At 48.9% G+C, this 26,831-nt stretch overlaps 3 protein-coding genes across 13 annotated transcripts in view; 2 read left to right on the forward strand and 1 right to left on the reverse strand.

Moving 5' to 3' along the window:
* The window catches only part of CCNJL (cyclin J like), an 82,776-nt gene that overhangs the window by 50,084 nt on the left and 5,861 nt on the right, over positions 1–26,831 (forward strand). For 3 of the 8 annotated variants that reach the window (XM_042947888.1, XM_042947859.1, XM_042947879.1), the window contains 3 exons: positions 2,400–2,702; positions 4,533–4,692; positions 6,177–8,270. In XM_042947888.1, coding sequence (XP_042803822.1) covers positions 2,400–2,702; positions 4,533–4,692; positions 6,177–6,600 — 887 coding nt within the window. In that variant the 3' untranslated portion in view covers positions 6,601–8,270. Of the gene's footprint in view, positions 1–2,399; positions 2,703–4,532; positions 4,693–6,176; positions 8,271–11,933; positions 13,396–14,040; positions 16,248–26,831 lie in introns of those variants that run through there. The other 5 variants (XR_006205129.1, XR_006205131.1, XR_006205128.1 and 2 more) reach the window with 5 other exon arrangements.
* PWWP2A (PWWP domain containing 2A) overlaps positions 6,594–26,831 on the forward strand; it is a 128,239-nt gene continuing 108,001 nt past the window's right edge. Inside the window, exon 1 of one of the 2 annotated variants that reach the window (XM_042947838.1) lies at positions 6,594–6,662. The gene's annotated coding sequence lies outside the window, so the exon portion shown is untranslated. The remainder of the gene's footprint in view (positions 6,663–26,831) is intronic. The other variant, XM_042947830.1, reaches the window with a different exon arrangement.
* FABP6 (fatty acid binding protein 6) overlaps positions 16,344–26,831 on the reverse strand; it is a 41,853-nt gene continuing 31,365 nt past the window's right edge. For 2 of the 3 annotated variants that reach the window (XM_042947929.1, XM_042947930.1), the window contains exons 2-4: positions 21,641–21,719; positions 20,262–20,437; positions 18,318–18,976 (exon numbers count right to left, since the gene is read on the reverse strand). In XM_042947929.1, the coding sequence (XP_042803863.1) occupies positions 18,713–18,976; positions 20,262–20,437; positions 21,641–21,719 (519 nt within the window). In that variant the 3' untranslated portion in view covers positions 18,318–18,712. Of the gene's footprint in view, positions 16,476–18,317; positions 18,977–20,261; positions 20,438–21,640; positions 21,720–26,831 lie in introns of those variants that run through there. The other variant, XM_042947938.1, reaches the window with a different exon arrangement.

The raw sequence follows: 26,831 nt of genomic DNA on the forward strand, positions 1-26,831 counted from the left end.
CGGGCGACCACACCAAAGCCAGGCCTCAGGGATCACCATGTGATGTGGGGCTTGGCCAGAACAAGGACAGTGGTCGGGGAAGGCTTTCAAGGGTGAAGGGTGGGGAGAGGTTGGCAGAGTGAACAGGGAAAGGGGAAGGGTGATCCAGGCTGGGTAGATGAAGGCTCATGAGGAAGGGGGGCACGGGGCTTTCGGAGAGTGCAGTGACAGAGGCCTCAGCCAGGTGTGCGTGGTTTCTGCAGAGGTGGGTTTAGGCTGGGGGGCCTGCAGCCGCCCCACCTGCAGAGCTTTCCCCAGTGGGAGCTGCCACTGGAGCTCTCCACCACTGGTGACCGCTGGGGATTGTTCTGTAAATACCTCAGTTCCCTTGACCCTTGAGGATAACTCAAGACTCGTGTTTAATTTTTGTTTGTATCTAACTCCATGTGGCTTTATTTCATGGCATTTATTTCCAGGATCTTCCGGTATTTACTCATTGTTCCTTCAGAGGAACCTTCTGAGCCGTGTGACGTGCCTGTTTGTGGGGTTTCACATCTTTTTGCCACTGCCCACGGATAGGAGTATATCCCAGTTATCTATTCCTGCCAAACAAATCATCCCTAAACTTGGTGATTTAAACAACAGTGATATGTGGGAAGCCTGAGTGGCCCAGTCGGATAAGCAACCAGCCTTCAGCTTAGGGCATGATCTCCTGGTTTGTGAGTTCGAGCCCCACGTCGGAGGGGCTCCAGCTCAGAGCCCGAAGCCTGCTTGGGATTCTCTCTCACCCTCTGTCTCTCTGCTCCTCCCTCCTCTTTCTCTCTTAAAAATAAATAAATAAACACTAAAAAACAAAACAAAAAAAACAGCAATGTGGGTTGCATGGGGTTTTTTCCTCTGCTGGTTTCACCTATGCTCATTCAAACAGCGCTGGAGGGGCTGGGCTAGAAGGTCCTGGATGGTCTCGTTCTCATGTCTGAGAGTTGGCGCTGGCTATCACCTGGGTTCCTCTGTTCTTGTGGCCTCTCCACCTCCAGCAGGCTAGGCTTGCTTCCTTACATGATGGTCTCAGCATGGCACTCCAAGGGAGGAAGAAGGTGGGAGTTGCATGGCCTCTCTAAAGCCTCACCTCAGAAGTCCATAGTGTTACCCCCACCCCAGTTGCATTAAGATATAATTGGCACATAATGTCATATTAGTTTTCAAGTGTATAAAAATGATTTGATATATGTACCTATTGTATGCATGTAAGTTTAGTTGACATCCATCATCTCACACAGTTACAAATGTTTTTCTAATGATAAGAACTTTTAAGATCTCTCTTAGCAGCTGTCAAATACACAGTACAGCATTGTTAACTAGTCACCATACTGTACCTTACATCCCCGGGGCCAATTTATAGCTGGAAGTTTGTACCTTTTGACCCCCTTCACAAGTTTCCGCCATCCCTGCCTCTGGTAGTCACCAGTCAGTTCTTTGTACCTTTGAGTTTGGCTTTTTCAGATTCTGCATGTAAGTGAGACCATGCAGTATTTGTCTTTCTCTGCCTGATTTATTTCACTTAGCATAATGCCCTCAAGGTTTATCCATGTTGTCGCAAATGGCAGGATTTCCTTCTTTGCATGGCTGAATATTATTCTATTGTACATAAATACCGCGTTTTCTCTGTCCATCAGTGGATACTCAGGTTGTTTCTCAGTCTTGGCTATTGTAATTAATGCTGCAGTGAACACAGGGGTACGGATAACTTCAAGATCATGTTCCCTTTCTGGCTTTCCTCCCTTTCCTGTCTTCTCCCACTTACCAGTCTTTCCTAGGCTCACCTCCTAAGCAAACTGTTTCTGAGGGAATCCAAGCTGAAAAGCTATTGACAGGGTTTGAACCCAGTACTGAGGACAGTGGAGAGCCATTGAGGGGCTTTTCTACATGTGGGGGGACAGGATCAAATTTGCAAGGTCATTCTGACTGTGGCTGTCTGACCCCGTGACCAGTCCTGACATTGTGTTAGTGAGGACCAGGCAGGAATGGAGAGAGGGCTCCCTCATCCTCCAGGCCCTCACTGCTGTTTCTAACTGCCGTGGAGTGCCTTCTTTGTTCCACGTGCTGGTCTGAACATGTGGTGTACATTTTCTCGTTGTATCTGACAAAACCCTTAGGTTCCATTTTATAGATGAGGGAACTGAGGCATAGAAAGGCCTCTGTGCACAGTCACCTGTGCACAATCACACAGCTGGACGTGATGACTTGGGGATTTAAGCGCAGGGTTGGCAGATCCAAAATGTGTGCTTTTAGTCGCTTGGCAGTGGGGCCTTTTGGCTCTCTGTGCTCTGTGCCAGCACTGTCCAGGCACCGTGAGGTGGGCCTTTGCTTCCTGGGTGCAGGCAAGTGCTGTCTTCCAGTAACGTCTGCTTCTCCTGCAGGTAAGTTCGAGGACAGGGAAGACCATGTGCCCAAGCTGGAGCAGATAAACAGTACGAGGGTCCTGAACGGCCAGAACTTCACCCTCACCAAGAAGGAGCTGCTCAGCACAGAGCTGCTGCTCCTGGAAGCCTTCAGCTGGAACCTCTGCCTGCCCACGCCCGCCCACTTTCTGGACTACTACCTCTCGGCCTCCGTCAGCCAGAAGGACCGGCACTGCCACAGCTGGCCCGCCACCTGCCCCCGCAAGACCAAAGAGTGCCTCAAGGAGTATGCCCACTACTTCCTAGAGGTTACCCTGCAAGGTGCGGCCCGACGTCGGGACCCGTTAGCCCCTTCCCCACCCACAGAGAGGCCGGGATCTGAGAGGCGTGTCCACCCAGGGAGTCCTTGCTGACCGGGGCCCATCCACCCAGATCACTCCCACTTCTCAGGGGATACACAGAGAAGGAGCTAGGATTCTCCCAAAGTACTGCGAACACCATGTAAAGGAGAAATAAAGCAGCTGATATACATACAGGCAGCCGGCACCCTACAAACTTACTGATCACCTGGTAGTTTTTCTTACAGTAACCTGGAACATTCCAAGTGATCCAAATGGGACAGATTTGCAAGTAGGTCATTTTGGAAGAGCAGTCGTCATACAGATAGGGTGGGGGAGGGGGTATGTTTTAGTAATAAAGTTCAGCAATAAAGTTACCCTGTTTGGGGACCTCATGTGAATCCCAGTCTTCCCATTGTCTTAATATCTAGGTACTAGGTAAAATACCAGGTCAGAAATACTGTTGATACAATACCGAATAACCCACCACAAACCAAAATGGTCCCAAGTAACAATGTAAACAGTTACAGGGGCACCTGGGTGGCTCACTTGGTTGGGCGCCTGACTTTGGCTCAGGGCATGGTCTTGCAGTCTGTGAGTTCAAGCCCCATGTCAGGTTCTGCACTGACAGCTCAGTCTGGAGCCTGTTTCAGGTTCTGTCTCCATCTCTGCCCCTCCCCTGCTCTCACCGTGTGTCTCTCTCTCTCTCAAAAATAAAATAAAAACATAAAAAAAAAATTTAAAAAACCAATATAAACAATTACAATATCAGGCATTAATTGAGCATGTACCATTGACAGGCACCTTATTTTAGTGCTTTGTGTATATTATGTCATTGAATTTCACAATGACTCCACATGAAAATCACTTCTGTTATTCCTGTTTTACCAATCCGTTTCCTCAACTAATGCTCAAGAGGTGAAGTAACTTACCCAAGGTCATTGCTAAGATTTGAATCTGAGGCGTCTGACTCTGTAACTGTGCCTGTAACTGTAATGCCACCTGCCTTGACTCAGACTTTCACAGGCAAATGTGGAAGTCATCAAAAATCATAAACAATGTAAGACAGAATGATAATGCACAAATAACCAGTGTCATTCACACAAAGAGTGGAAATTTGAACAGTTTGCCTTTGCACATAAGTAGTGCCTGACTTTGCCACGTTGCCAGATATCTTAGTAGGACATTAAGATTCATTTCACAGCATATACATATACCAAAAGATCATGTTGTACGGCTTAAATGTGCATAGTTTTTTTATTTGCCAATCATATGTCAGAAAAGCTGAGGGTGGGGGAAGATTCCTCCATAAACTAAGTCAGGTGCTGGTTTTAGTTATGTATATCAAATATTTGTGACCATTTATTCATTCAACAAATTTTTATTGGGTGCTCACTGTAAGCCAGGCTTTGTTACCATCAATAAGTAGCCTGTAGTCATGCCCCAAAACAGAAGCTTTTGAAATGCTGTGTCATTCGCCACTAACAGCCAAAGAAGAGACACATGTTTTGTGGTTCTCTTTGTAGCCCATCAGCAAGCCCCTCGCAGCCCCCCAGAAGTTAGGGCGAAATTTTGAAAAATCATTACTCTAGGCTGACACCAGAAATCCCAGACCGAGAGCCAAGGTGTTTAAGATTCAGGAATGGAACTTCATACTCTTTCTAATTTTTCATCTTGTGTGTGTATGCAGCAATGAACAGCCTTGAACCTAATTACTTGTCTGCCAGTTCTCAGGAAGCACAAGGCAGGAAGGAGGGCCACTGGGACTCCAGAGTGAGGCTCTATGAAGCCGACTTCTGTGATTCTCTTTCAGATCATATTTTCTACAAATTCCAGCCTTCTGTGGTGGCCGCAGCCTGCGTTGGGGCCTCCAGGATTTGCCTTCAGCTTTCCCCCTACTGGACCAGAGACCTACAGAGGATCTCAAATTACTCTCTGGAACATCTCAGCACATGCATTGAAATCCTGCTGGTGTAAGTTCCATCCCTGATCTTTCTTTGTTTCCAAAATAATCGAGGCACTTGCTCTGGAGACCCACCTCAGGCGATCTCTCAAAGTCAGAGGGTTAGGGCAGTTCCCCGAGCTAGTGTCTCACAGGAAGTGGGCCATTGTGACTCCTGATAGAATGAGGTTTGCAGAGTTGGTCCTTCCTATTTTGGGTAGCTTTGAATTTGTGATTTTAAGGTCAAGGAGGTGGGGAGAAGAGAAGGTGATGGACACACCCTTCTGAGTGTCTGGGCTGTTTGCTCTGAATCCCTGTGTGCCAGTCAGTCTTATGGGTGATAACACTGAGAGACTTATAATCAGCTACTTTGATCAGATGTGGCCACAAAGCTGACCTCTTAGCCAGCTATATAAGAGGCCATGGCCTCCTTGCAAGGGTCCCTGGGAAGCTTGGTGAGGACATGTTCAGTGTATCAGAGAGGGTACAAAGAGGCAGCACAGACCCAACACCATGAAACTGATATTGAAGGTGCAGGTGTTCACTGGTGACCACAAGGAGGAGATAGGACAGAGAACCCCAGCCTGGCTGCTGCCCATCCCTCTTCCCCCAGCATATGGCAGCATCTTCTGGATGCTGGCCCTACTGACCATGGGGCCAGGCTCCTGGAGAGCTGCCTCTCAGCCTCCTGATATGGGAAACTGTGCTAGTAGCTGCCTTTGTCTCATCCCTGTGTGAACTGTCTGCCCTGCTCTCTGGGCCTTGTTTTAAAATCTTTGCTTGTAGAAGGTGCCCAGAAACAGAGCATATGGTCTGGTCTGAGTGCAGATAGGTGCCCCCAGATTCTTGGCCACCAGCCCTGCCTCTTCACCATGGTTGTGGCTCTGGGATGATCCCCTTCTCAGATCTGCAGCCTCCCTTTGCTCCTGTCTTACCTGAGCCTCTAATAGATTTGTTATTTCAAAAAGCTTTATGGGAAGCTTTTTTTTTTTTTATGGAAATAAACCTGTTGGTTCCCTTTCCAGAAGGTGAAACTTAGACCCCAGGGGCAGCTTGCTTGGGATCTGTTTGCAGGTGCCTTGAAGGCAGAGGTGCTCATCTAAGTGCCGGGCCCTGTGCCAGATGCCGGGGATGCAGTGATGAGCAAGAGCAGAGGGCCCCCTCCCCCTGGAGCTCGTGCTCGACACAAGGGACTAGGTGGTAATACAGAAGTTATCATCTGGGGGGTTGATCGCCGAGATAGGGCAGTACAGAGGCTTTGGGGGACAGCTAGGCTAGAGTCTGGGGTCAGAAGGGGTTTTCTGTAGGAGGCAGATCCAGGTGTAGGTGTGAGGCCTGAGTTTAGTCAGAGGACAGGGGAGGCAGTGCTATAGGCAGTGGGTGTGGGCTGGGTACCACCCTGAGCTCACAGCACACAGATCTCGAATCCCACTTAGCAAGGGAGGGAGGGGCACACTCAGGTGTCTGCTGCTGTGGCCTCGGACCTCAAGTCTTACCCGGGTCCTTTCCTTTCAGAGCTTATGACAATGTCTTCAAGGATGCTGTTGCGGTCAAGAGCCAGGCCTTGGCAATGGTGCCTGGCACGCCCCCTGCCACCACCCAGGTGCTGTTCCAGCCGCCCACCTACCCCACCCTGAGCCAGCCGACGACACCAGCCCTGGCGCCATTTCAGACCCCCGTGCAGGACCTATGCTTGGCCTATCGGGACTCGCTGCAGGCTCATCGCTCTGGGAGCCTGCTCTCAGGGGGCTCTGGCTCCTCCCTCCATGCCCTGTACCCCACCCTCCAGCCCCTGGACGTGTGTCCCGTGTCCCTCCCCACGCCCCTCAGCATGCAGATGGCCATCGCAGCTGAGCCCAGGCACTGCCTCACCGCCACCTATGGAAGCAGCTACTTCAGCGGAAGCCACGCGTTCCCCACGGGCTGTTTCGACAGATAGGGCACCTTTGGGCCACACAGGAAGCCCTTGGAGACCCACCTGGGCAGAGGACGAGGACACAGGTGAGGGGAGCTCAGCGGAGTGAGGCAGTGGGGAGGCCATCCCCACAGAGCCTCATTGTTACCCTTGAACGGAGAGGGTTCATGTTCTTTTTAAATAAAGCTGACCCCCAGCAAAACAGTCCATGACAACCTCCCCCGAGAGCATTCCTCTGGAAAGCGTCTTCCACATATGTAGCTGGGGTGCAGGGGGATGGCTCGGCCACCACCCTCTGGAGGAGGGACCCCCTGAATTGAGAAAGACTTGGTGAGAGGCCAGGAGACTGGAAACTGAATGCAGACTGCCAGTCCATGAGCATGTTTGGTTTTTAGCATCAAAGACTTCTTTACTTCTCGCCAGTGGCAGCTACACTGAAAAAGAAGGGGACTGCATGATGTATCCTCAGGACCCCAGCAGGTGCTGCATTGGGTGCTCTTTCCCTGTCTCCATACAGAAGAGCTGTGTGTGTGTGTATGCCTAAGCGTCGACCTTCTGAGGCACGGCGGGTGGCTGTCTTGCCTTTGTTGTCGGACCTAAAACCTTATTAGGCCTTTTAGATATCTCACATGCTGCTGCTTCCTGAAGTGACCTAGCTTTCTGTTCAGTAAGATATCTTGTTTACATAGTGTATCAGGGATTTTATGATACTTGAAAATTCCTTAGGAGAAAAAAAATGTTGATCGTCACACTGCCTGTCCCATGGAAGGGCTGTAGGTTCGGACCCAGTTTGTAACAACAAGCAGGTGGTTGGGGAGAGCAACTCCCCAGGCTCTCAGTTCAAGAAGATTCCACATCTTGGATGCTGTGTTCACCTGTAGAACTTTGACAGCCACCCAGAGGAGAAGGTGGTTGAAAGGTAGACAGAGGTTTACAACCAACAACCCTAACCCTGCTCCACCAGGTGCTTACGGTGTGTGAGTTTGGCTAATAGGGAAGGCTAATAATGTGGAATGTTTGCTTCGTGCCAGCTGGAGTCAGGGAGCGGGGCATGGACAGGGGTGTATATCATAAATACAGGCAAGCAATTGGTTGGATTGAAAGCCAGTGTTTGGGCACCTACAGCAAGAGGGCCCTCAGGAAGACTCTCATAACCATGTGCAATATGTTTTTATTCTGACTCATGGCTTGTGCTAGTTGTGTTTTTTTGGTTTGTTCCGAGTCGGGGGGATACACTGTTCACCCATCAGAACTGGGAGGTGTAAAGAACAACGGAGACATTTTTTTTGTTTGTTTTAAGAAGAACCCATTTTGGTTTTCTTGGCTTATTTGCCCGTCAGTGCAGGAGACTGGCTCGGGGACTATCAGGAAGGCGGCCATGTGCTGCTGAATTGGATCCGAAGGTGATTTTCAGAGCAGATGAAGGCTTCGGTGTGGAAGCAGAATAAGAAGAGGTAACGCGAATAAGGCACCGGTGCCGCTGTGTCACATGAGTGTGGGAAGACTACGCGTTTGTTTGTTGCTTTTCTCTTTTTCCTTTGCCAACCTCCTTCTATTTATGTGAGACTGGTTTGGATTCCAAGTTGTTGTGTCTGTCTGGCCTGGGACTGGGGCTTGTGAAGGGCCCCCCAGTAGAGCCTCACAGCCAGCCCAGCACGCAGAAGAAGGCGTCTTGCAATAAACAGATCACCTGCTCCTGGTCTCCGTTCTTTTCCTGGCCTTCGACTCTCAGCCAGCCCTGTCGGTGTCTCCGCTCCCGCCGAGAGGCTGTGGGGGAGTGGGCTCTACAAGACTGGCTCCGGTGGAGCTGGGCCTCTCTGGGGACACCCGGAGTAGAGCTTAACACCCCTGCCCTACCGCTAGTAGTCAGGGTTCCCCAGAGAAACAGCCCATCATATCTGAGAGATTTATTTATTTGCTATGTTTTAATGTTTATTTATTTTTGAGAGAGAACGGGCACGTGCGTGCATGAGCCGGGAAATGGCGGAGAGAGAGCAAACGAGAAAGAATCCCAAGCAGGCTCCATACTGTCAGCACAGAGCTCAACACGGGGTTCAAACCCTCAAACTGCGAGATCATGACCTGAGCCGAAATCAAGATTTGGATGTATATCCGACTGAGCTACCCAGGCACCCCAGAGAGATTTATTTTAAGGAATTGGCTCACACAGTGGGGGCTGACAAGTTAGGAATTTGTAGGGCAGGCCAGCAGGCTGGAAATTCGGGTAAGAGTGGATGTTTCAGTTGAGTCCAAAATCTGTAGGGCAAGCCAGAAACTCAGGATTTCTGTTACAGTCTCTGAAGCAGAATTCCTTCTCCAGGAAACCTGTTTTTTGCTCTTAACAGCCTTCACCTGGCTGGATGAGGCCCACCCACATGGAGAGGAGTCTCCTTTACTTAAGGCCTACTGATTGTTAAATGTTAATCACATCTACAAAATGCCTTCCCAGCAACATCTAGATTAGTGTCTGAACTGCCACACACCATAGCCTAGCCAAGCTACCACGTAAAATTCACCACAACCACTTACTAGCTGTCCGGAGGGAGTTGACTCAACTGTTCTGAGCCTTAGTCTTCTCACCTGTTAAAATGGGGGTGAGAACACTTGCTTCACAGGGTTCTCATGAGGATTAAGCAACATAAAGCATGTCAAAGCCAAACACAAGGTCTACTTTAAGATGTACCATTATTTTATGCACCAGTGAGAGAATTCAAGAAAAACTCACCAACTAAGCCATGACATAGTGTTTAAGATACTGCTGATTAAATAGTGTACTCTTATTTCAGGAACGTTAACACGTAAAAATATGTGTATCATAGAATGGATGGACTATATATCTGCAATTATGGAGAGTGTCAGACTCTTTTCTGACAGGAAGAGAGCCCTGCCCTCTACCCACCCAGGTTCCTGCAGGAGAGCCATCCTGGAGATCTGGTGTCCATGTGGAGCTGAGTGGTTCTCACTAAGTACGGATGCCTTTAGTTAGGAAGGGGAGGTGTGGGGAGAGCTGCCCAGGGCATGAAGCTGATGTCCAGCCCCAGGAGGTGTTTGGGAACCGTGTGTGTGGGCAGGCAGGGCTGGGCTGGGGGCAGTACTCTCCATCTGCCATGATCAAGTCAGGCAAGGCAGGAAGCTAGTCTAGGTGTCGGGGACTCGACAATAAGGCAAATTCTGGGTTTACCAAGAATACCCACTTTACTGTGCCTCTGTCTTCAGGCTTCAGGTTCTCCACCTGTTACCATAGAGATGGTTGAGTTGATGGGTGGTTTTCGAGCACTAGAGGGAAACTGAGCCACAGAGGCCCTGGGCCCCTGCCTTTCTTCAACCAGAGGGATCCGCTTGTACCTCTCCCACACATGGGTGTTCTGTGTTAGATTTCCTAAGTTCCCATGCTGGGCAGTAGTTCGGAAAGCTTGAAAAACACAGAGATGATTGAGGTGCCTGGGTGGCTCAGTCGGTTGAGCATCTGACTCTTGATTTCGACTCAGATCATGATCTCACGGTTCGTGAGTTCAAGCCCCACACTGGGCTTTGCGCTGACAGTGAGGAGCCTGCCTAGGATTCTCTCTCTCTCTCTCTCTCTCTCTCCCCCCCCCTCCCCCACTTGTACTATCTCGCTCTCAAAATAAAAACAAACAAAAAGAAAAGCATAGAGGTGGCTTTAAAGGCCCTGCCAGGGCTGACATCTAGTTCAGTCCAGAGATTTTCAAACGTGAGCAAGCTGCAGAATGACCTGAAATCTCCAAGAGGAGTGGGGCCTGAGAATCTGCGTTTTTAGCTGGCTTCCCAGGGATTCAGATGCAGGTTTTCTTTGAAGTTCCAATAAAGGACTGAGTGTGCAGACCCTGGATTGTGGGCTGCAGAATGACCTGAAATCTCCAAGAGGAGTGGGGCCTGAGAATCTGCGTTTTTAGCTGGCTTCCCAGGGATTCAGATGCAGGTTTTCTTTGAAGTTCCAATAAAGGACTGAGTGTGCAGACCCTGGATTGTGGGCCCAAAAGAGAGTAAGGAAACCGCATCCCCGGCTGAATTTCTGCACCATCTGAGTTCCAGACCTAGACTTTGTTCCATATTTAGTTGTCTGTGTTTTATGCAGTATTTCTGTGTGAAAGATTTAGACATGCAGATCCATTTTCCTAGGAGAACCGGCTTCCCTTCAGGTTTAACATCACCAGTGCCTGGATTAGTGCCAGTCAAGGTTCCACTGCCCTCTGGGTTTAGAGTCCATCTCTCCAAAGCCATCTGTTCTGTCATGTGAATACTCTTCTCCCTTAATCCTTTAGATCAGTGATTCTCAGCAGAGCTCACTTTTGCCCCCTAGAGGACATTTGGCAATGCCTGGAGACATATTTGGTTGTCCCCACTGTGGTGGCTGGGGGCCAGTGGATAGAGGGCAGGGATGCTGCTCAACATCCCACAGCCCAGGAAAGCCTCCACAATAAGAACTGTCGAGTCCCAAACAACAACAGTACAAGGTTAAGAAACCTCAACTCCCGTGTCATCTCCCAAAGAGGTCTCTGTAACAACCCTAGTCACTCATTACTCTTCCTTTTCTCCATAGCTGTTCAAGCCATTTGAAATGATCTTTTTAGTTTGTGAACTTGGTTTGATGGCTGTGCCCTAAGCTACTTTCCCCCCAGTAGAATATAAAGAATATTATCACCTGGTAGTGGTGGCAGTAATCATAGCAGCTGACATTTATTGAGCATTTACTATGTATGTATAAAGTGCTATACTAAGGCATTTGCTCATATTTTTGGTAACCATCTTAGTAATCCTACAAGGTAGGAACTGTTATTGGCTATATTTTACAGATCAGAGAATGGGGAGACGGGTTATTTGCCTGAGGACAGCAATGGGGAAGGAAGGAGACACAATTCAAACCCAGGCAGTCTGAATCTGCCCTGCTGCCTTGTAGTACCTCAGTCAAGGGTTTTGGATGAGTGAAAGGTAGCATGACTGTCCCAGCGGGCCATCTCACTCACCTGGTGGGGAAGACATGACAGAATAATGGATATGGATTCATAAGAGTTGCCAGGCGTCCATGCTCCTGATGTACTGGGTGGCAGGCCTTCTCAGAGTGTGCTCACCAGCAAACAGAGATATAGAAACAGCTTCTTGCACATCTACCATGAGTAATGTGATTTATGGCTCCATCTGTCTGTCCCCAGCAGGCTCTGATTTGGGAGGAGTTCCCTGAACCCCATCTGTGAAGGTGGGAGCAGGCTTGGGGCTTTCCCAGAGCATCCCCCGGGGAGGAACCTAACCTGTCTCTGGGCTGGCTCTGGCAATCCCTGGCCCTAAGTGCCTAGGAAAGAATCTAATAGCCCTCATTCACCTCATTTTTTGTTCCTCAGGGAAGACTTTTGTGACTTGAATTTCAGCAGAAAGGCCATAGCATTTTGCAGGAGTCTCAAGTCCAGATGCCCGCCAGGACCAGGCAGGTAACATAGTGAATCCAGCTGGGTGATTGAGAGGGTGTGATGTGGTCAGTACTGTGTTGAAACCAGTGTCTCCCTAGAGGATATGGCTCCTACTCCGTTCTGGTCAATTATTGCCTTTCAAGGGTGTAAGCTCCACATTGCGGAACCTTCAGGAACCTCTAGGAAACCTATTAACTTTTCATTTAATTTAAAAATTAAATTAAAAAAATTATTAACACAACAGAAGACCAATAAAACACATCGTAAGTTAGAGTAGTTCTTGGGCTGGAAGCATGCTACTTCTGGTATATAGACCAGAACATTAGGCCAGGAGGTCTGAGTTTGTCTGCTCTTAGCTAGATGACCTTGGAAAAAGCCACCTCTCCACTCTGACTTCTGTCTCCTCATTTATAAGGTGGGAAGGGTATCAGCTTGGACTACATTTCAGATTTATGATAACAAAACATGGAATATATGGTATCGTTATTCAACAGTGAGTTCTGTGAGAAAGAATGTGAATAAGTCGGCCTCTCCCTTCTTTGGGAATGCAGGTGAGTCTCTGAGCTTCACTTCTTCCAACCAAGCTCTAACTTCTAAGGAAGAACTGGGCCAGTTCTGACCAGTGTTTCAGGCTGCTGCCCTTGCCCGGGATACAAGGGACAGGATACACAGGAGGTCATGCCTTCTGCAAAAGGAGGATTGGGACTGGAGTAGTCAGTCTCCAAAGTTATGCCTGGCTGGGGAGCACTTCACAGTGACAGTTCTCCAGGTCTGGGGTGCAGCCTGCACTATCCTCTCACCAGGACCCTCAGGAGATGCTCATGCACAGCCAGGTTTGCACGCTTCTCCCCGCTGTAAGTGCTCTGACCCTGTGTGTGCCCATTCTCCCAGTAGAACCACCAAGAGAGTCCCTTAATAGCTGTTTGGTGAGCACTTACTATGTTCCAAGGCCTGTACTTGACACTTTCCTCATGCTCTCTTACTCCCCCTATTCTTTTTTTGTCCTCACAGCATCACCCAGAGCTAATATTATTATCACCATTTTCCAGATGACGATACTGGGGCTGAGGAAGGCTCAAGGTCTCAATATGGGTGAGTGGTAGAAATGGGTTTCACATTTAGAAATGCTTGAGGAGCCCATGTGACCTCCAACGCCATGTCACCCCTAGATGACACATACACACGGCCACAAAAGCCCAATCACTCAGGATCTCACTGCCCACCCCTTGCCCCAACTGGCAACATACACTCACACTTTGGTGATCTCAGGGCGGCAGCTGGGTGGTGGAGCGCCACCTAGTGGTGGTCTTAAAAATTTCTCTCGAGGGGCGCCTAGGTGGCTGAATCGGTTAAGCGTCCGACTTCAGCTCAAGTCATGATCTCACGGTTTGTGAGTTCAAGCCCCGCATCAGGCTGTGTGTTGACAGTTCAGAGCCTGGAGCCTGCTTCGGATTCTGTGTCTCTCTCTCTCTGTGTTCCTTCCCCGCTCACTCACTGGCTCTCTCTCTCAGAAATAAATACAAATTTAAAGATGCTTTTGAAAGTTCCTGTTCCACCAGATGAGTTTGGTGGAGGGAGACCATTGCCCTGGCAGAGTGAAAGAGATGACTCCCAAGGGTCAGGATGAAAGTCATGCCTGGGGTAAAGGGCAGCAGAACTGAGGCCTGTGGAGGGGCCTCAAACAGCATCTCAAACTATAGCATCTCAACCAGTGCAGGAAAATGATAGAGGCTTCTCTTTCTGGAAGCCAATGAACATGGGTTTTTACACTTTATCCTTGCAACTCCCCTGTGAAGGAAGGGGAGGTCTTAGGGGCCTATTTTACACATGGACAAGATAAGACACATAAATCCAGCAGCTTGCCCATGTGCCTTGAGTTAGTGAAGGAGGCAGCTAGCCCTTTCATCACACTGGTTGAGAATGACAGTGGTGATGATGGAGGTGATGGTGGTCACGGTGGCAGCAGCTAATATTTGCTTGTAGCAAATGCTTGTAGCATGTCAGCTGTATGAGCTAAGTACATTATTATCCCCATTTTCAGGTGAGGAAACAGATTCAGAGGAATGGATGAACTTAGCCCAAGGTGACACAGCTTCTAAGTGGTAGAGGAGAGATTCAAACCCTGGCAACGTGTCTCCAGCGCTAAAGCTCTTAACCAATGTCCCTCCTACTGGCTGAGGAAGCCTCCTTGCTGAGATGCCAGCAAAATGGATGCTTTGCTCCAGCACACCTCACTCCGTTTACCCTCCAAAGCTGGCCTGAGAAGCCATAGCCTCCATCAGCTGGCGACGCCCAACCCCACATTCTCCTCAGAGACTCACTCTCTGCTGTGTGACCTTGGGCAAATGGCTTCCCCTCTCTGAGTCTCTGTTTCCCTATCTGTGAAATACAGAGCTTAAACTAGTTGGGCTCTGAGGTCCTGCTATTCCAAGTCTGTGAATCTATAATGACACTGGCTTAAGAATTTCTCTCCTGCTAACAATTTGAATTTGTCCTTGAATCAGTTACCAATCTAAAGACAAACTCACTCTCTCTCCTCTCCCTCCTCCTCCTCCTCCCTCTCCCTGCCTCCCTCTCCCCCTGCCCCCTCTCTCTTCTTTTCTCTTCTATCCTCTCTCGTCTCCCTTCCTCCTCCTCTCGCTTTCTCTCAATCTCTCAATTTTCAGCCTAATTATGGCTAACTGTCTGTTATTTAGAGACTTATTATCCAAGCTCATTATGAGTAATTATTCAGTCTGGAGGGGAAACAGCAACACTGCTAGTTTAATTTAATGCTTACCTAGTTCACTTAATTAGCAATAAGTCTTGGCAAAACGATGGAATGCAAGGGGTCCTGGCTTGGTGGGGGGTGGGGAGGCTGAATGCTGTTCTTGGGAAGATAAACAAGTTTCAGGGCAGAATGTGGGAGGAGGCAGGAGGGAGCTGCCAGTAAGCTGGGCCATGCCATCTGTCTAGACTGAGGATGGCCCATGACAGTGAAACGTTGTACATTACACGGACTGGAAGGGCCACGTGTCAGGTGACACTTATGAAGCACCTTCTGTGTGCCAGACCCTGTGTAAGGCTTTGAGCAAACCTTATTTCTAATGCCCCATATCTGGGACTTGCACATTCTAGATAATTTAGATAATCGGCTCTCATAGTGAGTATGTTCTCTTTTTAGTAGCCTTGCAGTAATTCTGATTAGTCAAGGAAAACGTTGCCCCTTTGATGCTGTTGTGTCTGCTACATATCTCTCTTCACAGAGGGAGGCCATAGGTTCAGGGCTTTGGGCTGGCAACAGGATCTCACTGTTGTTCAGCTTTGGCTTTTTTGATAGTTTTCATCTGTTCATGACAAATGATGTTGGCTTTCCATATATAGAAGTGATGTAAAGTTTCTATTGTAGCAAAAATAAGTGAATTGTCATACAGAAAAATATGGGGTAAGAAGTCAAGGTGAGGAACACTGCCAAGGGGAGAGGAGAATGGAAAAGGGTCCGTTCTGTGCTCTGGGTTAGGGATTATCTAGCCAGGAGGCAAGCCGACCCCAGTCCTCCACTCCCATGCCCTAGACAGACGCAAAATCAGGCAGAGATGACCCAGATGCTGCCTCAGAATCCTGGGCTGGGCTCCAGGCACCCACCAGGAGGTCAGAATGACCCTTCTGACCACATTTCCCAGCCAGCCAAAGCCCCTCGCAGTTTTTCCAGGGCATCACTGTGCAAACCAGGACATCCCAGCCCCTTCTAGTCCCTCTTGCCCCTCCCATGGCCCCTTGGCCATCTCATACTCTCTGATTTCTCCTCAGCCCTCATTGGTCCTTCTGGTCCCCCTTTGTGCCACTAGGTACGCAGGCCCAGAAGGATGCCTCCACGGCCAATTAACAGCAGAGCCATGGCAATGCCAAAACACCTTCCTGGCTGAGCCCTGGTGTGTCCCTCCTTTGTCTGCCAGCCTTGGAGCCTAGGTCCACGGCCCTTTCCTGGAAGTGCCACACCTACTCCTACCCACCGTCTGACACACCTGCCCTGTGGCCCCTGTGAGAGTCTGTGTGTTACCTTTCCCAGGTGACATCTGTCTGTCTAAAGGAGCCCTGTCTCCCTACCCACAGAAAGGTGGGTGGCAAGGTAGGGTGAGGGCACATGGAAGTGTGCCCACCGTGCTTCTTGAACACCACCTTTGGCTACTTCCAGGGGGGTCAGGAGTATTACAGTCCACATTCAAGCCTCCCCCTGCCATGTTGCAGACTGCACAGGGTCTCAGGGCCAAGGTTTGGCCTATGCAGCCATCCTGAGTCCTCTCCCACCCCCAGCGAGCTAGAAACTGTCCCCAGACAGCAGAAAACAAAAAACAAAGACAAAGGTTTGGAGCAAACAATGTCTGTTCTTATCCCAGCGTTCACTGCTGGCTTCATAGCCCCCTGGGAGCCCCGCCTGCTTGCTCAGGCCAGTCTCTTGCTCACACGCTCGTAGGTTACACCTCCGATGGTGGAGATCTGAAAGAAGCAGTGGGAACAGAGGGAGTCAGTGCAGGGGTTGCTAAGTGACATGGGGCACAGCTGGAGGAGGACTGGCCTCAGTCCCAGCCCTGAGTAGAAGTGAGCGGTTGCACCACTCCTCTGAACTTCAGTTTCCCAATTTATTACACAAGTCACTGTGCAGACTCAATGTGGCGAAAGTGCTAAACAGATGTCAGGGCTGATGTGGCTCTTTGTAGTATAACCTTCCACCTGTCTGTTCATTGAAGTTCACCCGCTTCAGGCACTTGCCTTGCATTATCCCATTTAATCCTCCCAACAATGGTGTAGGGTTGTGCCCATTGTACAGATGGGAAAACTGAAGTCTAGAGGGGTCAAGTAAGCCCTCTAAGATCAAGAGGCCACAGCCTCTGCACACACAGCATTTATGGGGCACCTGTGTTCGGTAATGGGAAGATAGGGTCCCTGCCCCCAAGAAAGTGTAAGATTTCTTGAGAGAGGCAGGTGAGAGGATGCTGTTCCGTGAAGGCCCACTGTGTGCTGTGTCCTGGGCTTGAGGCCATCAGGGACCCAACATCGTGGGGCACATACATATCATCAATTGGTCCTGAGACCCAACAGAGGAGGCTGCCTTCTCACGGGAAGTGGGAAGGTGGCAAATGGAGTTTTGTCAAGGGCAGCAGTATGAAGTGATGTGTGATTTGTATATGGAGCAGGATGGAGCAGAGGGGGAGCTGCAAGCAGGAAGGAGGCTGGGACTTGGTCTAGAGCCATGGTGAGAACATGGCAAGCGTTGCTGATGGTGGCCTGGAGGGGGAGGACGGATGCCCACCCAAGGCACTCCCTGCTGGTGGAGGACAGAGAAGTCCAGGATGATTCCAGCCTCTGGAAATGGGAGATGTGCTCACCAAGACAGCTTCTCTGTGGGGCTTGGTCTGTGTGCATGTGCATTTGTATGTGTGCATGCCAGTGCCCTGGTGCATACATGCATATGCACGTGTGTGTGTGTGTGTGTGCGTGTGTGTGTGTGTGTGTACACATGTGACACCCTGATCTCTGAGCACTGCTCACACCACACAGGCTCCATGGTCAGGAGACCTTAGGAATCAGGAGACAGGTTTGTTCAGTTTGGGAAGATAGATCCTCTTGTTGGGCACAAACCTGCTTCTGGGTCTCTGCCCTCAGTTCTCCCCACACACCTCACAGTTTGGGGAGCTTTGCTTCTGGGAGTCAGAACCCATTGGCTGACATTTCATGTAAAAATGTGTCCAAAGCTTTTACCAGATTCTCTAAGAGATCAATTTCCATCCAGGAAAAAATGGATAATCACTTTTGATCTTTTATATATTTTTTAAAACACTGGGCATCTTTTTCATTTTTAGATTAAAAAAAAAATTAGAGACCCACCAGCCTGGGAAGAGCTGGCAGAGACCTAGTCTAGAAGTCAGCCAGTGGAATCTGCCTCCAGCACAAACTAGCGTGTGGCTTTGGACAAGTTACATGTTGTCTCTGAACCTCTATGGCCAGTCTGTAAAATGGGAATAATGAGAGGTCATTGAGTCTCTTGGGCCTCTAGGCTGGGTTTGAGATGAAGAAAAAAGGGAGAGAGAGAGAAAGAAAGAGAAAGAGGAGAAGGGGGCAACAAGGAGGTGGCAAACCCTACCTCCCTCATCACTTCCCTTCTGGAGAGCCTTGGGGAGGGTAGACTGGACCCCAGGGAGCTCTGGCCCAAGACATAGGATCACAAGGTGGGGAATGAAGTGTGGAAATGCCTGCCTTTTGCTTTTAATTTCACATCCATTTCTTTCACCTGGGGAAAATTCTGGAACCCCGGGAAGAAGTAAAGGGCCTCCAATCTGTGTTTACAGAGCACCAAGTGTGGGAAGGGGCCATCCACAGATGTGTGTGTTAGCCCTGCCTGCATTTTTTTAAAAGGATTAATTCAATGCCAATGTTTAATAGTCTGGAGATTTCACAAAGAAGTGCAAATTTCCAGCTTCTCTTGAAAAATCAGAAGGTCTAGCAGAAGGGCCTGGAGGATGTGGAGCAGTATGGTGGCTGCCCTTGCAGGGCCCACCCAGACTCCCCCCTTCACCTAAATTCTGGGCTTCCACACTTGTGCCCCGGCAGTGGCAGAACCAGACTGCCAAGCGTCAATTCCCAGGACTGTCGTAGAAGCTAGGTGCCCTCCAGCTCACCGCTTAGCTCCCGGTGCTTCAGTCCCCTCATCTGGAAGATGGAGATAGAACCCCCGCCTAACAGGTTGCTCTGAAGATGAAACCAGATGACCTACACCGGGTGCTCAGCACAGAGCCTGGCACACGGGATGTGCTCACAGAGCCAGGACCCAGAGGCCCGGCTCTCAGGGTCCATGGCTGGAGGCAGAAGAGTGTTCTCATCATTATCCCAGGAACGAGCAGGACACTCACCTCCACCAGCTTGTCACCCACGATCTCCGAGGTCTGGTGATAGTTAGGGAAGTCTGCCACTATCTTCCCACCCTCCATCTGCACGGTGGCCTGGGAGGGAAGCATAACACTGAGCCTGAGTTGGCAGACACCCCCAAATGCAGGCCAGCCCCCCAGGGAGGAAGGGCTACCTACAGCTATCGCAGCCCCCTCTGGCATTGTTTGCCTTGTAGATAGATATACGATGACCTATGTCTGAAGATATGGGTAACAAGCACAAGTCGTTCAACCTTGCTGTGCCTCAGTTTTCTCCCCTCTAAAGTGGGGGTAGTAACTGTACCTACTTCAGAGTTATTACGAGGACTAAGCAATTTCATATGACGTGTGTAAAGTGCTTGGCACGGTGCCTGGCACATGGTGAGCACACCTTGTTAGCCACAGAGTTAGTTACGATCCTCACTGATAGGACAACGATGATGTCAGCCAAGGATGTGGGTGCAGCTTCGTTTGTAATTGTAAACAACCTAAATATCTAGTCTGGACTGTCCACTGGTAAGTAACCTAAATATCTTACCAACGAGGGAGTGTTAGATGAATGGTAGGCTTTCCATACTGTAAGATACTATGCAAGCATTAAGAAGAATAAGGCAAATCAGTATGTGCTGACTCATTCAACCATGAGAAATGGTTGAATTTTTTTAAATACACAAGTGACAGAACATGAACGTTATGACTACTTCTTCTCCACTGGGGCAGCCTAAGGGGCAAAGTACGCACAGTCATGACTGGGGCTATAGAGAGAGGGGACCCAGAATGCACGGAAGACCTGAGGGACCAGGCTGGGTCAGATGAGGACAGTCACCTTTTACTTCTTTCTTATGTAAGATTGTGGTTTCAAACCCACATGAGTCTGATTCTAGGATTGTCAATCTCTAGGCTACGTTGGAAGGCAGCATGAAAAAATGGTTATGCTCTCTGAAGCCAGACTGCCTGGGTGTGAAGGTGCACCCATGCTGTGCAACCGGGGCAAGAGGGCAAGCTGTTTAACCCCATGGCTCAGCCTAACTCCCTCATCTGTAAAATGGGATAGTAATTGTAGCAACTTTGTAGGCCTAACTGCATTAACATATGTGAAGTATTCAGCAGGTGTCTGGGATATATTAAGTGCTTGGCACATGATAACAATTTTAAACAATTTTGTTACAGTGTCTGTTATGGGGGTAGCATTAAAAACCAGGAGTGGTTAAGTTGCCAAGTAACACAAGTGCTTAGGGGCTGGAGGCTAGACTTGAGAACAGAGCCTCAGCTTGGGGTATAGCCCCAGGGGACACGCTTGAGACCAAGAAGTTAGCCAGAGGCTTGGGGAAGGAGGAAATGGCGGCCAGTGGCCTCTCACCTTGAACTTCTTGCCCCCCACAGTCTCCATGTCACATTCTTTGCCGATGGTGAACTTGTTGGTCATGGAGTGGCCGCTCGGGTAGTGCTGGGACCAGATGAAATTCTGCCCGTCCTGCTGCACCTCCGTGACAATCTTGAAGTTTCGGCCCTTTTCGATAACATCGCTGGGGAGCCCTGGCCCAGGGACAAGTAGAGCAGCTGTGTAAGAGCTGCTTACAGCTTGTGGCTTTGAGAGAGGGCTTTCCTCCCTGGTGGCAGGCTAGCGCAATGGTTAAGAACACAGATCCTAGTTCTACCATGAACCATGAGCTTGGATGAGTCAGTCACTACCTCTCTGAGCCTCAGTGTTTCCATCAACAAAGTGGGGATAATAAGGCCCATTTCACAGGGCTGTTGCAAGGTTGAAATCAAAGTGATAGTGTCTTGTAAAACTTCTGGCATATAATTGACAATAAATAACAGCTGCTCTTCTGATAGTACCGTAGCATACACAGACTGCCAAGCTCACAAAGTCCTTGAACGAATGGGACCACCAACACCGTCTCCTAAGGCTCTTACTTCACAGATTAGACGATGAAGACCTGGACCAGGAAAGGGGCTTCTCAGCATCTCAGTGGAGGCTAGCAGCAGAACCAGGTCTAGCATTCAGACTGGCTCCCTTCTATTCCACGTGAGACTGTTGTAGGGGAAGCCAGGCACCAATCCTTCAGGGCCACTCGCAATAATTGACCCAGAAGGACTCTTGTCTCCCCTGTGCCCTGCTCTCAGGGCCTCTCTGGCCACTGGGAGGTAGGGCAGAGATCCCCGGGGCTGTCCCTTGACTCGTGACAATGGCGCTGCCTCAGACTTAGATAGTGCACCAAGACTTCTGCAGGATTGTCAGGAGCGCTGTCCTGTGGGTTCCTCACACCCAGTGCCACAAATGGAGCGGTGAGAGGAGTGGCATCTTTGATCTCTTCCCGTAGTTCCTAGCACAGGAAGAGAGGCCTGTGTTTGTTGAATGGCCAAGTGAATGCATGGCTTTTCAAGCCTGGTCTCTATACCGACCTTTTGGTTACTTCTCCCCAGGCAGGATGTGGTGGCCCCCCTCATCATCTCGTCATAGGGCCCTGGATTCTAATGATCTCTGTCCCTAATTTACAGTGTGACCTTGAGGCACCCCATCAGTAGCATCAGGTTGGCCCTTGAATATAGCAGGTGTTCAGTATACATTTGAATGAATGAATAAGCCAATCAGGTCTCCACCTCACTAACTACTGGCTATGTGACCTTCGACTAGTCACTCCACTCCTCTGGGCCTCAAAGAGTTTGGGTTCCTGGCCCCAAGCTGGCTGTGACAGACCAGCCCTGGGAAGGGGTACTCATGCACTCACTCACCAAGACGCTTCATGAACTCGTCATAATTCTTCTCACTCTCGATCTCGTACTTGCCGCTGAAGGCCATTCTGCTGGAGAGCTGGAGGGCAGACGGCAGGGGGATGAGGGAGAAGGGTCGTGGTGCTGAGGGGCCTGGTGCCCCAGCTTATAAACTCTTCCACATGCTGGGGCTCGGCCCCTAAGTCACCCCACCTCTCCCTCCAGCCCCTGAAGAGGAAGCACTTGCCACTTTACAACATGGGCAGGACCTAAGAGGAGCAGAGCCCTGAGGTTAGTCACCCTGGGGAAGAGCTGGCTGTAAGCCCACTGCCGCTCCCAGCAAGGACGAGGGCAATGCCGTGGCCTTTGAGGCCTCATCCACCGCTGCCATCCCACCCCCAAAACTTCCTCCTTGCTCTGCCCTCCAGCCACACTCTCGTCACCCCTTATTTACTCGTTCACCCTCTCATCCATCGACCAAAGTGCACCAAGCACCTCCTGCATGCGGGGCTGGCACTGAGGAAACACAGATCCATGAGACATATACCCTTCCCCAAAGAGCTCCGTGTCTAGTCCCGAGACGAAACACCTGCCTGCAGAGAACCCTCAGCAGGCAGCATGTTAGTCCTGAGACAGGTGCAGATGTGTGGCCTAGGGCTCCAGGAAGGTGTGAGCTCTGCAGCTGGGGTCTGGTGCATGTTTGTGTAGATGGCAATGCTGGTCCAGAAGGAACAATAGAATTTGGATGTTTATTTTCTTTTTCTCTTTTTATTTTTTTTAATGTTTATTTTTGAGAGAGAGAGAGAGACAGACAGAGTACGAGCGGGGGAGGGGCAGAGAGAGAATGGGAGACACAGAATCCGAGGCCGGCTCCAGGGAGCGGTCAGCACAGAACCCAATGCGGGGCTCAAACTCACGAACTGTGAAATCAAGACCTGAGCTGAAGTCCAACTAATGCTTAACTGCTTAACTGACTGAGCCACCCAGGCACCCCATGGATTTGGATATTTAAAGAAACAGGAGGGCTGGAGAACACAGGCCGATGCTATTCTAGGATGAGCAGAAGCCTTCAGCTCTTCTCTGTTTTCTCTCTCATCCTTGCTTTCTTTCTTACTGACCCTAAGTATAGCACATAAATAATAGCCATGATCACCATGTAAATACAAGATTCCATTCTGTTTTTCTTTGCTCAGCATTAGTTTGTAAACACAGTCCCATGTTTCTATAAAGCTGCCTTTTTTTTTTAAGTTTATTTATTTTGAGAGAGAGAGAGAATGAGCAGAGGAGGAGCAGAGAGAGAGGGAGAGAGAGGATCTGAAGCAGGCTCTGTGCTAACAGCAGAGAGCCTGACATGGGATGTAACCCACGAACAGTGAGATCATGACCTGAGCCAAAGTCAGACACTTAACCAACTGAGCCACACAGGCACCCCCCCTTCACATGATTTTTTTAAAAAAACATCTCCTTAAACAGAAGCCCCAGGATGGGATTCCAAAATTATGGGATCTGGAAAATTCTTATAACTCTTAACATGTTTTGCCAAGTTGGGACTGTATTGGTGTGACATTGAGCTTGTCTGGGTGCTGAATTTCTTGGGACGCAGAGTTTAGACCATCTTTGGCACTTTCCCCAAACATACCATCCCCCAACATCTCAAACTATGTCATCTTGATAATCTATTTCTTTTCTTTGTAATAAACTTTATGGTGTAAAGGGCTTTTAATTTTCTGATTATAAAAGTAGTTGATGTTCACAGTAGGAAAACTGGGAGGAACAAAGGACAAATAAACTAAAAACTACCTAAATCCCACCAAAGGGCCTTATTTTTCAATTGTAAAATTAATACATACTCATTGTTTAGAAAGACAAACACTCAGGGGCACCTGTGTGGCTCAGTTGGTTAAATGTCTGACTCTTGATTTCAGCTCAGGTCATGACCTCACTGTTGGTGAGATTGAGCCCTATGTCAGGCTACACGCTTAAGATTCTCTCTCTCTCCTTCTCTCTCTGCCCCTCCCCCACTTGTGGTCTCTCTCTCTCTCTCTCTCTCTCTCTCTCTCTCCCCCTCTCCCCCTCTCCCCCTCTCCCCCTCTCTCCCTCTCCTTTAAGAATAAATAAACATTTAAAAAAGACACTCAGAAACTTTGTAAAGTAAAAGTGAAAGTCCCACATCCCACTATATCTCATTTTCAAGAATCAGTTCCTGTTAAGTTCAGAATATATAGCCTTCTAGACATTTCCCACATGCATACAAATATATTTTCTTTTTAACAAAAATGAAATCCCATGATACTGTTTTATCTTGATTTTTTTCCATGGACATTAATGGATCTTATTTCTTCATGGAAACTGAAAAATATCCTATTCACTTTTTTAAAAGTGTTTTATGTTTATTTATTTTTTGAGAGACAGAAAGAGACCAAGCTGGGGAGGGGCAAGGAGAGAGGGAGAGAGAAATCCCAAGTAGGCTATGTGCTGTCAGCACAGATCCTGATGCAGGGCTCGAACTCAATGAACTGTGAGATCATGACCTGAGCCAAAACCAAGAGTCGGACGCTTAACCGACTGAGCCACCCAGGTGTGCCCCCATTCATTATTAAGTGACATTCCAAATGGATAAATCAACTAAGAGTACATTATGTCACCTGGTCTAGGCATGGGAAAACATGGAGCAATTGCCATCTCCCATAAACCTTGGAGGAAAATAATTTCACCGCAGTAACTGGCATGTAAGTTAGGTAGAAGGTGACAGCTGACAGGCAAGCTAGGGAGGCTTAGGGGATGGCGTATAGTCTCCTAGATTCCTCTGAGGTCTCTAGTCTTGGAGGAAGTGTGTACTTTGCAGAGTTCCACCTTCGTGCCTTGGCCTGCCTGGACTGACTGCTCACCTTTCATCTGTCTTTCCAAATTCTAACTGTCCTTCCAACTCTGCTTCCTCTAGGGATCCTTCCCTGATTCCTCCAACCTATAGAATATCTCTTGCAGGAATCCCCATAGTGTGCACCATCTGCTTGTAATGGCTCACGGGGAGACCTGGACTTTACAGTCATATGCATTAGTCTTCATATATTAGCTCAGAGACTTCAGACACACTGCTTTCATTCACTCAGCAGCCATTAGCTGAGCACCTAGTATGTACTAGACTCTGGAACTGCCAAGTATCTGCCCTCAAGTCTCATGGGGGACTCAGGCTAGAAAACAGGGAGTTACAACCCAGTGTGATAAATGAGATAAAGGCCATAACATGGGGATATTGTAGAAAATAGAGATGTGGGGTGCCTGGGTGGCTCAGTCGGTTAAGCGTCTGACTTCCGCTCAGGTCATGATCTCACAGTCCCGAGTTCGAGCCCCACGTCAGGCTCTGTGCTGACTGCTCAGAGCCTGGAGCCTGTTTCGGATTCTGTGTCTCCCTCTCTCTGACCCTCCCCCATTCATGCTCTGTCTCTCTCTGTCTCAAAAATAAATAAATGTTAAAAAAAAAATTAAAAAAAAAAAAAGAAAATAGAGATGTGAGCCTGACCACCTCCTAAGGATCAGGGAAAGCTGATCTGAGAAGAATTGACCAATAAGCCAAAACCTCAACTTACTCATTATTAAATGGGGATTTTTAAAAAGCCATCTTCCAGAGTTTTAATGAAATTAAATGAGTACATAAATAAGGTGCTTAGCACAGGATCTAGTATTTCATAAGTGCTCGTTGAATGATACTGTTATGCCCACTCATTGGCAATTTGTCCAGCCTTTTGAATTTGCTTGTTGTTTTGAATTAATATTTATTTATTGTAGCATTAATTTAATTCTTCACAAAGCATGTCTTTTGTGGCCCAATTAGATTGTAATCCCTTCACGTATAGAAGCTACATTTCATACTTCCTTGTGAATGTGTACGTGAGAGACACTGGAATACCACTGATTTCATTTTATTTGTTCAGATCAATAGGCTGTTCAGTACAATAGGCTGTGAGGTTGTGTTCTGTACAGTGTGGTCCTCATCATACACTGCTAAGGGTGTGGGAGAAGAAGACTTGTGAAAAATAGAAATTCCTGGGCTCTCCGGTGCCTGGGTGGCTCAGTCAGTTAAAATGTACGACTCTTGACTTTGGCTCAGGTCATGATCTTAGGGTTCATGAGATCAGTACCACATTGGGCTCTGTACTGACAGTGCAGAACCTGCTTGGGATTCTCTCTCTCCCTCTCTCTCTGCCCCGCCCCTGCTTGTTTCTCTCTCGTGCGTGCACGCTCTCTCGCTCTCTCTCTCAAAATAAATAAATAAACTTTTTTTTTTTAAAGAAATTCCTGGGCTCTGACCCCCAGAAGTTCTGACTTCGTAGGTCTGGGTGGGGCCCTGGAATCTGCATTTGACACACCCCCAGTGGTTGTGCTGCACAGTTACCCTGAGGAGCTGCAGGCCAGGGGATGTGGGCAGGATGGACCAGACAGCCTCTCCAGGGCCCTCCAGCTTCCTCTCCCATTGACTTCCTTCTGCATGGTCAAAACTGTTTTCTCCTAAATAGCATCAAGGGCAGGACCGGCGAGGTGGGGGTGTGGGAAAGAACAACACTGGCACCCGGATGCCTGACTCAGCTGTGCTCCTCCTCTCCCCTTCACTGGAGTTTATGTGTGCGTCTGACCCTTCACCCCTTCTCCACCTGCGCCCTGCCTCTTTTCCTCTTCAGCTGGGGTTCACGTATTTGTTCAGACACTCACTGAGAACTTTCCAAGAGCGGTAAATGAACTCAAACTGCCTCCATATCTCAGTGAGTTTTTATGGGGCAATTGAACTAACAGAGAGAGACTCTACCCCAATGGAGATCAAGTAGGGCTCCAAGGCCAATCCCCTGGGCCACTCCAACTTCCCACCTGCACTCTGGCTCCTACCTCAAATCAGCCACCATTATTCTGAGAGTAGCTAGCCTAGGGAGTGGGAAATGCAGATGCTTTAGTCCATGGTTGGAGCAGTAGCCTTCCTCCTAACCCCCCCCCACCTCAGAACCTTCCAGTGCCTTGCATGGAATAAGAGACTGATCAGGGTTACACATTCCTTAATCAAACCTCCTTCCTCTTCTTTCCTCAACCAAAAATCTGAAGTGCTTCTTGGGGTTCATCCTAGAGTGTCAAGGCTAAATGGGATCTCTGAGGGCAATTTATTCCATGATGATTCTCCCAGCTCTCCTCTCAGGACTCAGCATTCCCTTGGAGCTTCCAGTCAGTA

This window comes from Panthera leo, chromosome A1 (assembly GCF_018350215.1).
Source record: "Panthera leo isolate Ple1 chromosome A1, P.leo_Ple1_pat1.1, whole genome shotgun sequence".
Lineage (NCBI taxonomy): Eukaryota > Metazoa > Chordata > Mammalia > Carnivora > Felidae > Panthera > Panthera leo.